The 16,661-nt window shown below is 41.4% G+C and overlaps 1 protein-coding gene across 1 annotated transcript in view; it reads left to right on the forward strand.

The window, feature by feature from the left end:
- PDSS2 (decaprenyl diphosphate synthase subunit 2) overlaps window positions 1-16,661 on the forward strand; it is a 694,554-nt gene that overhangs the window by 650,870 nt on the left and 27,023 nt on the right. Inside the window, exon 7 of the mRNA XM_086926695.1 lies at window positions 8,726-8,761. Within this exon, the coding sequence (XP_086782821.1) occupies window positions 8,726-8,761 (36 nt within the window). The remainder of the gene's footprint in view (window positions 1-8,725; window positions 8,762-16,661) is intronic.

Genomic DNA, 16,661 nt, shown 5'->3' on the forward strand with positions numbered 1-16,661 from the left:
GGCATGTTGGTAGTATTACTTTGCTGAGACGGATTCCGGTTATAACGAGGCATTGCCATTGAGAAATTGTGGATTAGAAATGAAAATGCAACAATTTTCAATAGCTAAGCTGAAAATACCTCAGGTGAAGAAGAGCAAAGCAGTAGCGAAATGATTATGCAGTTCAAAGACAAAACATCATTGCCATAAAGAAAAAAGCAGTATTACCACTGGAGCTTGACGAAATAAAGAAAGAAAACAGTGGCAAGCCATGTTATGGCGTTTAAATTTGACAGTATAATAAAGGAACCTTAACGTAGCAAAGAGGTAATTCACGCATTCAGTGTAAACGTAATTTGTTCCTCAGCTTATTTATAGAAAGTCCTATTTTGAGAGAACATATTTGTGAAGAGAAAATAACTCACTGAACGTGCAGGAAAAAGATAACAGAACTCATAAGCCAGTGAGGTAAAAAGACTCAAAATTCAAACTGCAGCTTGAAACAACAGAGTAGTCACTACTTGCTTGAGATATCCAAAATGCATTTGCACATCCATATGGGCATTATCCTCGAAGCCTAGAACAAGGTTGAGATGCCACAGGACAAAAATGAAGGCAGCGTGCGGTAAACAGTGCACCTCGATCCCCAGGCATCAAGACATTCAAAATGGCTGTCGCGTCTCATGCGGGACTCGCTGTAACGGGGTCGGGACGGGAGGCCTGGAAGACTGGTGGACCCCTGACCCTAACTCCTCTCCTTCCCCACAGACTGGCACTTCGAGGGCTGAATGGGGAACACAGCCGGAACAGGACGAGGAAATGATACCGGCGCCTTTAATTGGGCGTATGATGACTCCGGAGAGACCACGCCTCAGGCTGACGTAGGAGGACCTGGATGGATGAAAGAGAGGGAAGCCCTGTATGCGGCGTGTGACGTCACTGCGGAGGAGAGGGACGGAAAAGGCGAAGAGAGTCCGAAGGCGAAGCAAGGAGAAGGCGGAGAGGACGGGAGAACCGAGAGCGGACGAGAGCCAGGAGGCCAACGACCCTGTTATCCGCCGTGCCACACTCCCGAGGGAGGAGTGTGGCTTTCTCAGGTACGGCTGCGTTGGGCAACCTGGGTGGGGAGAAAGAGCACCCCGTGTAAATAGTGTAGATACCCCTGTGCGTGCCTTTCCTGTGTTCTTTCCGATTCCCGCTACCCCACCCTTTCCCTATCTGCGTTCCTCACATCACTCCTCTTTCGCCTGAGCACGAACACGTGTGGAGTTGTACAAATCACTGGTGCTCCCTCACAAACACTGGGTCCCGTTGGGGGTAAGACAGTATCAGTCAAAAAACTAACGGCTTCCCTCTGTCGGTCTCCTTTCTCCTTGGGTTCCGGAGACGCTGCACCCGGGAAGACGGCCTCTGAAGACACCCCGGCCACAAGACACCACCATCACGGATAAGCTGGAGTTTGCCAGAGAGAGACTGACGTTCAGAACCAGGCGTACCTTAAAAATAAAACCGAGTCTAAAGAAATATACTGGTCAGCCTGTTACTGTTGCAGCACCTGTTCCCAGCATAGAGAGCGTTCCCAGCCCCCCTCCCACGCCTACACTCGCTAAAGGCAAAAATGCGGAATGAACATGTTCCACTTACCCCGCCAACTCGTAGATCCGTACATGGAGGCAGGAAGTGTTCCGACGATAGAAACTGCTGCGTTGCGGACTAGGAAGACGATATATGCACTCGGAGGTCTTCCATCCCGCCCGTTAGCCGACGGAGCTCCTTCCCGCTGGTGCCGTAGCCACGCCCCTTTGTACTTTATTTAAGGCATAAGTGAGGCATGACTTTCGAGCTAAGTTCGTGAGTGCTAAGCATATCCATTAGTTATATCATTTCCAAACTGTGACACCACAGCATAACTCTTCATCCTGCCTTTACTACTTATCAAACTGGGTGATCCAGGGCAAAGCACCTCAACAACTTCTTCTCAGTACCTGCATCTACCGAAACCGCAGATTGTTTACAGAGCACACTCCATGTAAAGCACAAATGCACCATTTTCTGACCCGTTCACAAATAAACACGTTTCTTTATTATTTGAAGTCTTACACCAACGATTTTTATTAAGTCTTGGAACACAAAAAAAAACAAGTGCCTTCCCACAAAAATATATACCAATTATTGATTTCAATGCAAACACAAAGCCCTAAGGTGGCACATTTTTCAGTGGAAGATAATCTGCTTATGTATATCCAGTGTTTTTCTCCTGAAACGTGTTCTTCAAAGCGGTGAAATGTCCACATTCACTCCAGACATATTGGGTGCCAAAGATAGGTGATCAGATTGAGTGTGCAGCCATAGGGCTGATTTATGAATGCCTCCAAAGTAAAAAGTTTGTGAATGTTTGGTATCTTCTCATTGATCACTGGCCTGCTCCTCACCTGGGAACACCCAGTTTGCCACTGTACGCTACAAATTTACATCGGCTGAAAATGCAACGTTTATGGAGATTTTCCACATCATAAGTTCCACCTTTTGGCGTAAGTCCCTGGTGAGACTGATTCGGTGAATCAGAACCAGACATTTGTGTCAGCAGATAGACATTTACTTTGCACAAACGTTCCCCCTAGGTGCACAAAATGCTCTGTGAATTGTGTCCTGGGTGAATCATACTTCTCAACTTGGTTATTTAATTGTGATGGTTCCACTTAAATGTAATTGAATAATTTAGAATATGTGTTTTGAAAATTAAACTTAATTTATTTGGAATCGGGGTGTTCGTGTTCCTTTGCTGCTGTGCCACTTTCTCACTGTTTCTCATGATCTAACTTACCACAAATATTACGATGCATGTGGTAGATAAATATACCTTTTATACAGTTAAGGTCATTATTGGAAACACTACTAGCACTATCAATGTTGCAGCATTGATCCAAGTAATCAACAATTCATTTTGCAGCTCAAAGTGGATAGACTCTCTTTGTCTACTGCTGTTTTCACTCTATCAGTTCTTCCTAAATCACTCAGTATGTATAGCTACTGCAGAGCAGAGATTCAGGACTGGAAGCAAAGGTCACTGACACAAAGAGTTACATCAGCTTCCACCATAAATTAATGAGCATTTAGCTCTACTCAATCCTCTTTTCAATTCTCCCTTCTATCTATACAAACCTGTGTTCGGCAGCAGTTTAGGGGGCACTCAAATATGTTGCAGCCAATAGGTGACATCAGGATTTTAAGCTACGACAATTATGTCTGGAAGATGGATCTGACCTAGTGCTGCATGATTAGTTATATAGGGATGCTGTACCATACAGCAGTTCCTTTCTTAATGAGCAAGCACCTCCATGGGGCACTAATGCTAAAAAAAAACGCAACCTATGTCGTGGGTTAGGTCCAAAGTGTTTGTGGAGTCTAAAAGATAGCAGGAGGTGGATCCCAAGCAGTAGGTGGTCTGTAAGATCCTGGCGCAGGTGTTGTCATTGTGAGTTTTTGATTCTGGGTGTCACTGTGAAATGTCAGCTCTGATGCAGGAGTGTCCCTCAGATTCTGCATGGATGAGTTTCAGAAGACTGGCAGCCTGGCATTTGCTGTTACTTCAGGATCCTGATGCTGTTACTAGGGGCAACTACATAGTACTGTTAAAAACATGCTTACAATACAACCACATTGTGACTATTGGGTGTGGCAATATACTTTAAAGTACAAGATTTGTAAGGTGTGATCGTGGTTCATAGGTGAACACGAACAACCTGCAATTGCTTCCCTGAGTCCTTTAACATTTAACTGAATGCTACGGTTAGGTTTCCACTTGCAATAGAGATGATTTCCTTGCCAAAAGTGAGTGGTGTGCGAAAAAAGCATGATTGGAATAGCACCATTTACTAAACTATACCATACTAGGCATTTCTAAAGAGCTATGGCTACCCAATGCACCTCCCAGCGCTAAATGGTATGTCCGTCACTTAGTCCCCCTTAATAAGAGGCTTACTACTCAAATAGGTACGTTTTCAGATGTGTTCTAAGATTCATCCTTGATCCTTCTTAGTAGTACTGTCAGCGTGTGCCAAGGTTTGTAGGCCAGGTAGTTGAACGAACGCCCACCTCTCCTTGCTTTCTTGACCATAGGTTATGTGAAAAGCTACTGGTCAGCAGATCTTGAAGGTCTTTTGGGGCTGTAGAAGCTAAACAGCTGGAGTAGCCGTTGTCACCTTTGTTGTGAATCGCCCGATTAAATTGTATTCTTTTGGATACCGACAGCCAGCGAAGGGACACCAGAGTGGAGATAGCAGAATGGTGTTTTGAGATTTTTAGCAGGATGCCACTTGGAGTCTTTTAACCACAAAAAGAGGACTTCCCAAGTGTAACGAGTACTCGTAGTCCAGGTGGAAGAGCACAAGTCCCTGGACTACTGTTCGGTGGGTGGCAGAGGGTAGCCAACTCAGACCCTTACTAAGAGTCGTGAGCAGGCAAAGCAGCTGGCAGCTAGTTTCCTCACTATTGATCCAGATGCCTAGGCTTATTATTTCTACTTTTCAGGCAGAAGATATCCAGGCAGTTGACCGGCATAGTTCGATCCAATGAGAGGGGTTATTACAGGCTACCAGTACCTCTGTTTTATCCCCATTTAATTTCAGACTGCTACTCGACATCCAGTCAGTAATTTCCTATAAACAGGCTTTTAGTTGCTTGGAGAGTGCTGCTGTGTTCGGGGTTAATAAGATGATGATGTGTGTGTCATCCGCGTCTGACACCATTGAGAAACCGTGCCAATTTATAATATCTGCCAGCAGGGCCGGACTGGGAACGAAAACCGGCCCTGGCAAAGTGCCCCCCCCCCCGGGAGAGGGGTGGGGGGTGGGGGGGGTTTGGGGATGCGACCCAGCTCTTTGCCGAGGCCGGTTTTCGGCCGATTTAGCAAAAACGTCCCTGTGACAAAAACCCTCGGGCCCAAAACGGGGCACCCCACCCTTGCGACGCACCGGGGGATTGCCCAGTACCCGCAACAGCCAGTCCGGCCCAGTCTGCCACCAAACACAGACATTAAACAGTGTTGGGGCTCAATAAATAGCCCTGTGGCACTCCGTATAAGTCTGAGCAGAATCATTTCTTGCAGACTTGGAATTTGTTATTTAGAAATGAGGCAAACTGTTTAAGTGCAGTTCCCATAATGCCAACTTATTCCATGCTCTAGATTAATATTGGGTGGGACACTATGTGAAAAGTGGTGTTTACCCAATCATTTAACTGCGGCAAAGTCGCTATGATCCAGAATTTTTTTAGCTCCTCATTAACAGCTAACAAAGCGGGTTCTGTACTATTTCCAGCCTGGAAGTAGGTTTCCCTGACCCCCCAAAAGTAAGGACAGGTTTTTATTAACAAATTTCTCAATAATTTTACTGACACCCGGAAGCAAAGATATAGGTCTCTAGTTTTCTGCTTGTGAGAGGTCTAAAGATGGTTTCTTTAAGAGTGGTTTTCTCGTTGGGTATTTTCAGGCCGATGGCACCACGCTGCTCTCCAGCTGAGCATGTTAGCTAGGATAAAAAATGGCATTTCCACTTTTCATAAGAATGTTAGGGTGGGTTCTGTCCAACAGAGATCCTGGTTTAATTGAAGTAAGAATACCTTCAGTCGCTTAAATTTGGACTTCCGGGAGAGCTGACAAGTTCTCCTTAGCCATCCCCTATAGGTGTATTTTTCTGGCAGCTGTATTTTGGTCCATTCCTTAGGCAGGGACTCGCTGATATTATTGACTTTCACCAGGAAGTAATTTGTTGATATGTTACATTGAGCCTTCAAAGCTATGGAATTCAATTGGTTGTGGATGGTTTCATAAAGGAATTGAGAATTTTGAAAAGCTCCTTTGAGGAGTTGGAGGTATTGTCAATCTTAGTACTGGGGAAGACGTTTTGAGCTTTGTGATAGCATAATAATATTTCTTCTTATAGATTCGTTTGCTAGATGCATCATATTGTTTTCTCCTCTTTCTTGCCATTCTTTTGCATTCCTTGTTTAGGATTATCAGATTGGAAGTGAACCATGGGGCGTGAGCCTGTGAGGGACTGCTTTTCTGCAGTTTCTTGGGGATTAGTTTATCTAGAGAATTTGCTATCCACTCCCCGAATGTAGAGGACATTTCTGCTATGTTTTGCTTTATAATGGGGGTGGAACTGTGAAGGGAGCATTCCCACCTTGCTGCATCAATTTTTAACCAGCTCCGACTAAAACGTGGCTCCTGGTTATGAATAGTTTTATTTCATACCCTATCAAATGGAATGGAACCAAATAATCATCCCACTAACATAGTGAGACGGGGTCAGATTGAGAATATTCGAGAAGATGGGGTAGAGAAGGTGACCTTTTTGTGCGTAATGAGTGTAACTCGTTGTATAAACTGGAATGGCCGGAAGGTCTTGTATTAAATAGTTTGGATTTTCACAACTAATGTCTTCCAAATGTAGGTTTAAGTTGCACAGCACAATGAAATTAACCTTCTGCAAAATGTTGTTCTGCCACTATGTCTGGCAGTGCCAGAATAAACTGGGATGAAGATCCAGGGCGGGGGGCAATACGCCAGTATTCCTGATAAAGTGAAGAAAAGAGCTGCTTGTGAGATGAGGAATGATGGCACCAATTTATCCGATGAGTCATGGAAGGTTGAGGGGGTAAGCAACTCCACTTGCAGGGTAAAGGCTTCGAGGTAATGTACAGAGAGGGGAATTGATCAAGGGGGGAGCTAAACTGGTGGATCATAGAAATGCTGCAGCCACACAGACAAGCACCAAAGAGGTTTTCAGACCAGGGCCACTCTAGGGGAGGAATGTGGCCTTTCTAGAAAGGAAAGTGTATGTTAAATGCAGCAACGGGTCTGATGGAGCCACTGCAAATCTGGGTGGCTAGGAGAAAGTGAAGGGGCTAATGTAGGCTGTCTTCTGTAAGTGGTAGTCAGCTCAAAAGCCAAGTTTCTGCTTATCTAGATTTTGGCCAATAGAAGCCTGGCCTTCGGTCTCTAAGAATCAACTCTGGTGCGAGATGTGGCAAGATGGCGCTTTTCTGGTGAAAATGCAGCTGAAGATATAGGTGTCACTAGAAGAGTACTCTGAGTGCCAGATCGGACGATTGGTGATGCTGGGACAGGGACAGCAAGGGGATGAGGCTTGCACATTGGCTAATTCAAGTCAGTGAATGTAATGGGATTAGGGATATGGAAATAGTAGTGGAACAGTGTCCAGGAAGGAGAGTAGAGCACTGAGCAATTGAGATGTGTTCCAAGAGATTGGTGCTTAAATCTTTGAAATGCATTATACCCTTACCAAAACAATGTGAATTGAACTGAGTATAAATTATTTGTAGGGAAGAAATTACTCCACAATTAAGAGTTTTTTTTAAACATTGGAATAATATAGATGTGAAGACTTCACATTGGCCAGCTATGTACTAGTGTACAATGTCGCCTTCACATTAAGCTGCCTGCATCTAATATTAAGGAAAAATTCCCCAGTAAAAGTTTTAATGTTTCCATTGATTGTCACTCCTACCTCATGCTTGGAAATCCGTTTTTTTATGGACTGAAAGATCAAAGAGAGTCAGAATAAATATATATTTCAAAATAGTTGCAAAGCACTTCCACCACCTAGCAGGTAAAGTGGGAGTTTTCATTATGATGAGCCCGCAGCAATTATTCAAGACCTCCTCACTTTCCTACACTGAAACAAGCACTGCTAAATCTAGCAGGTATTGCCCTGGCAAGCTAATGAGATGGCCATAAGCATGCAGTAAAAAAGAATAAGTAAAAAAAAAAGTTAACTGCTGCATATACTTTTATTAGAACCATAGAAGTGCATCCTTGTGTGCAGTCCTACTTAGAACTGTTATAGGAACCCTTTTTTTGTTTTATTGCACATCATAAGAAATAAGAGTCTCATTGGTGCAAGAAAGGATGTTATTGGCTTTGAATTACTGTAACCTCAAGACAAAGTTATATAGACAAAGATTACTCGAGAGTATACAAAAGTATAAAGAATAGAAAAAGAAATAGAAAGAGAATAGAATTTGTAAAGGACATACTGGCTATGAAGCGACCCTTGGCACTACAATAGTATTGTTTTTATGTGGATGTGCGCTTGTGATCAAGCAAAGAAGTCTCTAACAGTGCAAGAGAGCCAATGGCTGAAGTGGGTCAACAATTTGCCATTCTTTATGCTATGGTGGGCAGAAGCAAAATGTGAATGATAGCTGGACAGATCATGGATAAAAAAGGGCTGACGGAAAGCATCTTTGTTTTATGAATGTATGTGTATATGTGCACATTTTTATTTATGATTTTTCTATTGCATGAGGCTGATGAGGCAGGTAATGCTATTTGTAGCCAAGACCTTAAAAATAGGCAATGGGAACATATGAAATGCTAAGATGTGTCTCTTCTGCTGGAGAAGAGATTTGTTTTAGATCAGAGTTTTATTTTAAATGAATGCAGAAAGAAAATAGATACTTTAATGCTTCAGGTAGGTAGTTTTTGTTTTGCTTAGTTTTATTTATTTAAGGATTTATTTAGTTGCTTTAATTTTGTTTTAGAGGCAAATTTGTGGAATTTCTATGTCATTCACAAAGCTTATGGAACATCGTGTCCAGATTGTGGACACTACTTGGGCACGCTTAATATCTTTTTGTCACAGTCATTCTTTTGAATGTATATGCATTGATTATTTTTCTTTATGAATAATTTCTAATTGTCTTCGGTTTTATTTTCCAGACAAAGTTGAAAGGGAGCATGGTCGACTTCACTAAGGTATATTATATTGCAAAATTAAACTTTTTCTCATGCATTATTTCAAAATGGAGCTCTCTGGTAGGTCCATAACCGATATATGTCTTCATGTGAGTGGATGTGTTGGGAAGGTTAGGGTTTAATGGTTGACGCTTGTACATGCAATTGGCAAATGCATACATTTGACATGCTTCACTTTAATACACAGAAATAAAATATATTTCAATCATAATGTAAATACAGACACAAATATTTGCTCTTAATTGGGTGCACTCACGAGTCCGTGTTTGGTTTATTGGTTAGAAACATAGCTTTACCTTTTGTGTGTGAAACATTATGTCAGTTTTTTTAAAAATAACTTTTTGTCGGTTAATTTAAGATGGTTTTGAAGACGTTTAGGCAAAAACGTGTTTACAAGTCGATTTTAACCCATAGTTCCTCTTCTAATACGTGGTGATACATACAGTAATGTGTGTTTCTCCAAAAATTTTATTTTTTTATTTACTCCGTATACATTCTGCAGCACTGTATGTGACCACCAGTTCCTCCTGCTAGTTTTATACAAATAAATAATCCCATGAAAAATAATTCAAAATTAACTCTAAATCCATAAAAAAAATATGTAGAATAATTAAGAGATTACGAGGTTGTACAGTCTTATTTAGTCTGTTTGGAATGATTACTGTAAAGACTCTCTTTACCTTCGAAAGCATGTTTCTCAATTAGCGGTCTGAGCAAAATCTTTTTTTTTTTAACAAATCAAGTTCTGTCCGAAATTGGTACTTGTTTGTTCATAGATGATTCTTGCCTTCACTACAGTTTAATGCCAAGTGAAATTATTTAGTGTTGTTTTTATGGCTGATATTTGTTTTTTGAAAGGCTAGTGTGGATGTAAGTAGTGTAGAAATAAGAAGATCAGAGAAGTATTCCCCAACACCCTTCAAGAAAGTGCTTGGGGAGGACTGGAGGTTTTACTTGTGGGAAAAACAAATCCTTATTACATTTGATCCAGACCCTGCCAGCAACTGGAGAATTTTAGTTTACTTTTACTTTCAACATTTTATTGACATTTACAATATGTGGATGTTACTTATTCTGTAGGAGGCATTTGACTCCCATGAAACGCAACAAATTGCTGCGTTCACTCTATTGTTGTAACAGATTCTCTCCTTTTATCCTACAGCTGTAAATTCTTTCCACACCACTGCACCCACGTCCTACCTCCACATTTCCTACAGCCGTAATTTGATGAGTCAAAGTTTTTTCACTTATATTTCAGTTATTTATTAAAGTTAGTTCTCTGTTTATGTCTCTCTCTATTGGCCTCCCTAATCAGGAAATTTCGTTTTTCTATGAGGTTGCATACAAGTGACACCCACATTGTGGTATCAGAAGAGGCCATGGCTGCTAGTAAATGTCATGACTACATGCAAGGCGTAATGCAAATGATGTGTAAAAATGCTCTGAAATTCAACAGCGATAAAACCAAGCTCAGTTGTTTCGGTCTGCTAGAACTTATAAATTCTCCAATCTGGTGGCTGAGTGAGCCTGGGGAACCTCCCATATCAGCCACTGTGGGAAAAGACCTAGGTGTCATGACTGACCCAGAACTAAATCTGTACAAGCCAGTAAATGCAGCTTTTGTTGCCCATTTTCTCCAGCTTGGACCGTTACGAAAGATTCTGCTATCTCTCCACAAGCAGGTACATATTCTAGTAGTACAGGCCTTAATTTTGTTCTATGTCATCTGGACAGCTATAATGCACTATATCAGGGTCTTCCAAAGATCCTTTCCCCAGTTTGTCCGGACTTCAACAGGTACAGAGTTGGGGTACCAAGCTGATCACTAATAGAAGGAAGTTTGAATCCGTGTCTAAACTGGACTGGCTTCCTGTAAAGCAGAGAATTTTGTATAAAATGGCTTGCATAGCTCTAAACAATCAATCACAGGTTCGTATAGAATGGCTTCTCCTCCGTGAGGGTCTCAAGGTGCTGGGGGTGGGCTGCTTATCTATCTGGCCGCTGGGGTTTAGTCGAAAAGCCAGGTCTTGAGATCCTTCTTGGATGGTTTATAGAGCCATTTACAAAATTGTCCCTATTAGTATCTAGTAAACATAGGGTGTAAGTTCCAAACAGAGCCTTAAGCTCTGAGATGATCTTGTCACTTAGAATAAAAGTACATGGAAAGGCAAAGATCGTTCTGTCTCCGGAAGTGTGGAATAACCTGTTGATATCTCTAGGAACAGAATCCATATCTCTGAGAAGGCAATCCCAACTATTGGAGCTTCCGTAGAGGTTTGAAAACGTGGCTCTTCAGCCTGATCTAATTATTTGCTAGCTCTCTTAACTAACACCAGGAAACCCAACTGTGTATTTGTTGCGCTTTAGAAATAGTTCTCATGATATTTAACAACCCTCTTTGTACTTCTTTTTTCAGGACTGAGCACTCCACTTTGCTGCAAAATGTTTTTATAAGGATCAGTAAGTGGTGAAGACAGCACGTCCTGATTGATTGTTTATCTCATCCATCTAAAACTGTACCTACTTCACTACCCAATTAAGCCTTTGACACCATGCAAGCTATGAATTTCTTGAATTAATTATGGTCCATTGCGAAGCAGCCTGGCTGTTGGCTGGGCCTGAAAAGCAGTCTGCTTGCCTCTAAGGCTTTCTGTTTACTTCCTTGTAGTCTGATTTAGTTGTAAGGCGATAACGATTAGCTCTGAAATTATGATCGCTCACGGCCATTATGTTGGTGGTGTTTCTTCTTTCTTTTTTCCTCTGGTTGCATCAGTTTGAAGCCTGATGAATCTGTGAAGCTGCATTTCTCCCCTTATTCATCTTTGTTTTTTGTGCTGGCCCGTTGTTTCTCATTTGTGCTTATAACACCGTTGTGTCTACTGTTTTCCTTTTTTCTGTTCTGAAATAATTCTTAGTATGAGGTTGTGCCTTAGAGTTTTTAAAAAGCCATTGTCTGTACTCTTAGAAAAAAGTTGTGCTTGAGGTCCCTTCCAAGATCATCTCCATTTCCCTTCTTCCTATTATTGCAAAACGTTTTGAAAAAGTAGTCATGGTGCAGGAATCGACCTCTCTAGAGTATTCCTAGGCTCGTGAATGCTTGTGGGCGGAGAATCTGTGGGGTTGAGATGTTGCTGCCTTGATCCTTATGAAACAATCTGCAGCAATCAACACCATTGGCCGTCCCATTTCCATACTCACCCTGTTCAATATCCAGGACAGGTTGTTTGCCTGATTCTCATTTCTGTCAGATGCGACTGAGGCCTTCTCTCTTATTCCGTTTACTTCCTCTTTATGCTGTTGGGCCTTCAGTGACCCGTAGGGCCCATCTTTGATCCTATCCTGTTTAAGGAGTGTTTTTACCTTCTTACATTCCTTGTTTTGATATTTTCACTCATGCTGACAACACACATCGTCAACTCTGATTAAGGAGAGGTTTGAGTGTTCTTGCTACTTTTAGTGTAAGCTGTTAACTGAATTTGAATAGGGCTTAGATCATGAGGACTACGTTACAACTGGCTTTTATCCTTTTGACTTTCCTCTTTGGGTCCCTACCATCTTTGTATTTTCTGCTAGGTATTTCAGCTTCAAACTTGACAACACACATTTTGGCCACTCATAGTGGTTTGGTGGCCTCCACTTACTGTCACCATGAAAGTTTTAAAGGTGATCCTTCGTACTTTTACCTCCTGATGGGCAGACATAGGTTAACAGTGCTACCATCTCTGCTGCTGTGTCTTACTCTCTAGGTTATATGAGTGGTCTCTACTTGAACCTGCCGCTTTCTTCATGACATCAGAAGAAGCTCTGCAATGTTTGGTGTTGGCCTTAATCATAGACTTGATTTTGAACCGGGTTCACATATTTCACTAGTGTCTAGTCATCAGACACACTGTCTTTAGAACGTTGTGCTTTTGCCCATTTGTCATGAGGAGACTTTGTCTACTTTTCTGAAGGTTTGGATCACTCCCTATTGCCCTGTCCATCTCATCCTTCTTGGTTGCTGATGGGAAATGTTTTTTCTTTCTTGGTTCACAAAATTCAGAACTCACTTGAGCATGCCTTTAGACTTAACTCTGATCACTTTGGAGTCAATACAAAAAATGAAGGCCTTCTTCTTTTCCTCTACCTAATTCATTTGGTATCTTGCTAAGGACAGGACATCTTTTGGTTTGCAAGAGTTGCAATTTATAAAACTTCCTAATCAGATATTTTAGTTTCAGTGTGCTCTTTTGTTAATGTTTCTGCATGGTTGGCAATAACAATACGTTTTAGGTTGCATCATAGTACAGTATAGAGGTATCAACCGTGCATGCCACATTTTCACAGTAATTTCTAGGCAGAGGTCATTGTAAGTACAATACCACAGTGTGTATAGAAGGCCGCAAAGACAATCGTAAAACTGGAGGTTTATGGGTATTTCATGAATTGTTGCACAACATTGGATTGTTATCAGTTTTGGTTTAAACCCCACACATAATTAATTTATTTTGGCACATTGCCAGTTGTATAACACATTATGTAGTGTTCCTCTAGAAGTTAATCTAACCACTTATGTCTGCACTATGTTAACGCATATGGCTTCCTCTTTAATAATGTTCTACAAAAAAACAATGGTCTCTCCAACGATAAGACTTAAAGGGGCTCATCACATGGAATGTGACTCAGTATGCTGAGATGGACATGCCATATGATGATACCCTTTAAGGCCTATCAATCATGCACTGCATTGAGTGGCACAGGCCATCTATCGAGACCCATCATGAGATGCTTTTGTGTTTTAAATCCCACTGAGCCCATTCAAGTCAGAGGGCATTATATAAATACATATTTGGCAACTCATATAAAAGTATTCTGCAAGCATTCAATGTCTTTCACCAGAGTCACAGAATCGGGTTCAACTGATATTTGGTCCAATGGATGAAACTTTGGGCCAAATGTTCAACCATCAGATTTTACGACTCGCAGATTTCAATTTTTATTGATTCGCAATTTGCGATTCGCAAAACCTGATGTACAGCAGTGTCTCAGACACTGTTCACGATTCCCAAATGGGTCACAAGGGACCTACATCATTAATATTCATGAGGCAGGTTACAATTTAGGACCTATTCGGAATGGCTGGCACTCACAGGGATGGTGGCCGGCTGGGGTCAGTAGGCCGCCATGTCTGTGACTGCTTTTTAAATAAAGCAGTTCTTTTTTAAAATGTTTTATTTTAAATGCACTGGAAAACAGGATGCATTTCAAAAATAGAAATGGAAAGTTTTCTTTTCATTTTTTTACAGTGGGGTGGGGTCAATGGGACTTCTGCCTGCTCTGAAAAAAATGTTGGCGTCTCTATTCACAAAGGGTTAAGGGTCCCTTAAAGACCCCTTCCCGTTTGTGAATCGCTTACCACCAATTGGAAATTGGTAGTAATCTGCGAATGTTTGGTCGCAAAACATTTGTACATACCAGTGTGACTCGGTATTAGGAAGGGACGCCCTTTACACGCCCCGTCCTAATAGCAACTTACAAACCCTATTTTGCATGTCGGCAATAGGTTACAGTAATAGGGTTGGTGCTGTGGGCGACTGGTAAAATGCGTTGTATATCTGGCCCTGGAGGTCGTAAGAACATAGGCCCCATTAGTAAAAAAATGTTGACAAGTTTAGAACTTCCGAAACTCGAAGTCCTGGAGGTTTGTATAGATTCCCATGCTTTCAGGGAATGCACCAAAGTACCACCCTGCATGTCTTGAAATGTAAGTAAGTCATAGATTTCCATGTTTATTCCTTATTCTCTTAATTTTTTCGAACATTTCATAGGGCTGATGCTTCACAGGCACAATAGAATGTACAGGAAGCATGTGTATTTTTTCATGTACATATATATTTTTTAATGTAATTCCTTATGGAAAATATCTTTACTTGTAAAGAAATCCCCCTCCCAGCATAATAAATCTGGAGCATTTGGGAATGTTTCACCTCTAAAATGTACACTTATTCCAGTTCTCTATTTGCACGAAGTTAAGGGTACATGTCAAAAACCACTGGTAGGGTATGGGAATATCCACAAACTTCCATGTTTGTGGGCCCTTGCCACATCCCATTTGGCCACGATGCTGAAAAACCCATTTTCCCCATCCCTAATTAAAAATGTCAGTATTAAATGTCCACCATTCGTAAATTTCCGCAGTGCGAAGTACTGCATTATAGTTCAGTATAGAGGTATCAACTGTGCATGCCACATTTTCACAGTGGTTTCTGGGCAGAGTTAATTGTAAGTAAAATACCACAATGTGTACAGAAGGCCTCAAAGACAATCGTAAAAATGAAGGTTTAAGGGTATTTCGTGAATTGTTGCAAAAATTGGATTGTTATCAGTTTTAGTTGAAAACCCACACATAATTAATGTATTTTGGCACATTGCCAGTTGTATAACACGTTATCTAATTTTCCTCTAGTAGTTCATCTAACCACTTATGTGTGCACTATGTTAATGCTCTTTAGTAATGTTCTACATGAGTGGAAGAGCATGTACGAGCCGTTCAGTGGACTGAATTAACAGAATCTTCGAAAACTTAAAAAAAAAACATAGGTCTAAATGTACATTTATTCCAGTTTTCTGTTGGCACGAAGTTAAGTGTATATTTCGAAAACCACTGGAAAGATATGCGAATATCCACAAACGTCCATGTTTGTGGGCCCTTGGCATATACCATTTGGCCACAACGCTGGGACACCAATTTTCCCAACCCTAATTATACATTTTTGTATTAAAAGTCCAACATTTGTAAATTACTTCAGTGTGAAGTGGCATTTGGATCAGAAAAGCCCTCAAATCCAGAATTTCGAACGCAAATTCAACTTCGTATGCACTCACTCTGAATTCAGTTGAGCAAAACATTTTGTCAATTTTACCCACTGTAGCAGATGATTGGTGAATTTGAATCTCGGAAAATGTATTAGTCATGATATAATCAGGCTATTTTTTTCTTCAAAGCAAATTGCTAAATCCTGAATATTTTATTCAGACCAAATGGTAGGCCAGGTATTTTCATGCCAGAATTTATCAGGGTTACACATTTCTCTGATGGATTTTGCCACTCATCAGACGTACCAATTGTATATCTCTGGCCCGCATTATTCTTCTTTGGCACCTCTGGCCTGGATTCTATTTCGTGTGCAGACTCATTTCTTCATGAAATGGAATTAATTGCACATGTGCTGTTTGTTCATGTAATATTGCATACCCCGCGTTATTTGTCCACAAGTATACTAATATGTTGGCTTAATAAGGCACTAATCACAATGGAAGTGGCATGGCATTACACAGATTTGAAGTCAACAAAGAAAATATCCATCCTCCCAATCTTACAAATAACAAAATGAGCAGACTGGAGGATGCGGCTAGGAAGGTAAGGTGTCATCTTATCCCAGAAGAAGCGAGGCACCATACCCTCCAGGACACTATGACTAATACATTAGACAATAAAAGATATTCCTGCTTTAGCGGAAGCCTATGTAAAAACTGATGGTAATGGGCAGCAGAGTAAAATTTGCTGGTGGTATTGACGATGCTTTTTCCCACACTGTGGATTTATTACAGCTGATCTGATAGAGAAATCTAGCCGCAGATTCCTTACCCTTGAATTCTCCCTAGGCGTCAGACTGGATCCGGAAACATTTTCAGCAATACCACGGTGCATCGGTAGAGGGTGTTGTGCGACTCCGTAGTGACGTCGTCTACCAGATGTGACGTCGACGGAGTCCATATGATCCCCCTTCGGACAGACTGACGTCAGTTCCTTTTTTTCCTCGCCTCCAACGCGTCTCAGGAGCGATTCCTCAGGCCGTTTTTTTGGCCTGTCTCAATATTTTCTTGTCTAAGGAACAGTGTGCCTTTTTTTCGACTACAG

This window comes from Lissotriton vulgaris, chromosome 6, assembly GCF_964263255.1.
Source record: "Lissotriton vulgaris chromosome 6, aLisVul1.2, whole genome shotgun sequence".
NCBI lineage: Eukaryota > Metazoa > Chordata > Amphibia > Caudata > Salamandridae > Lissotriton > Lissotriton vulgaris.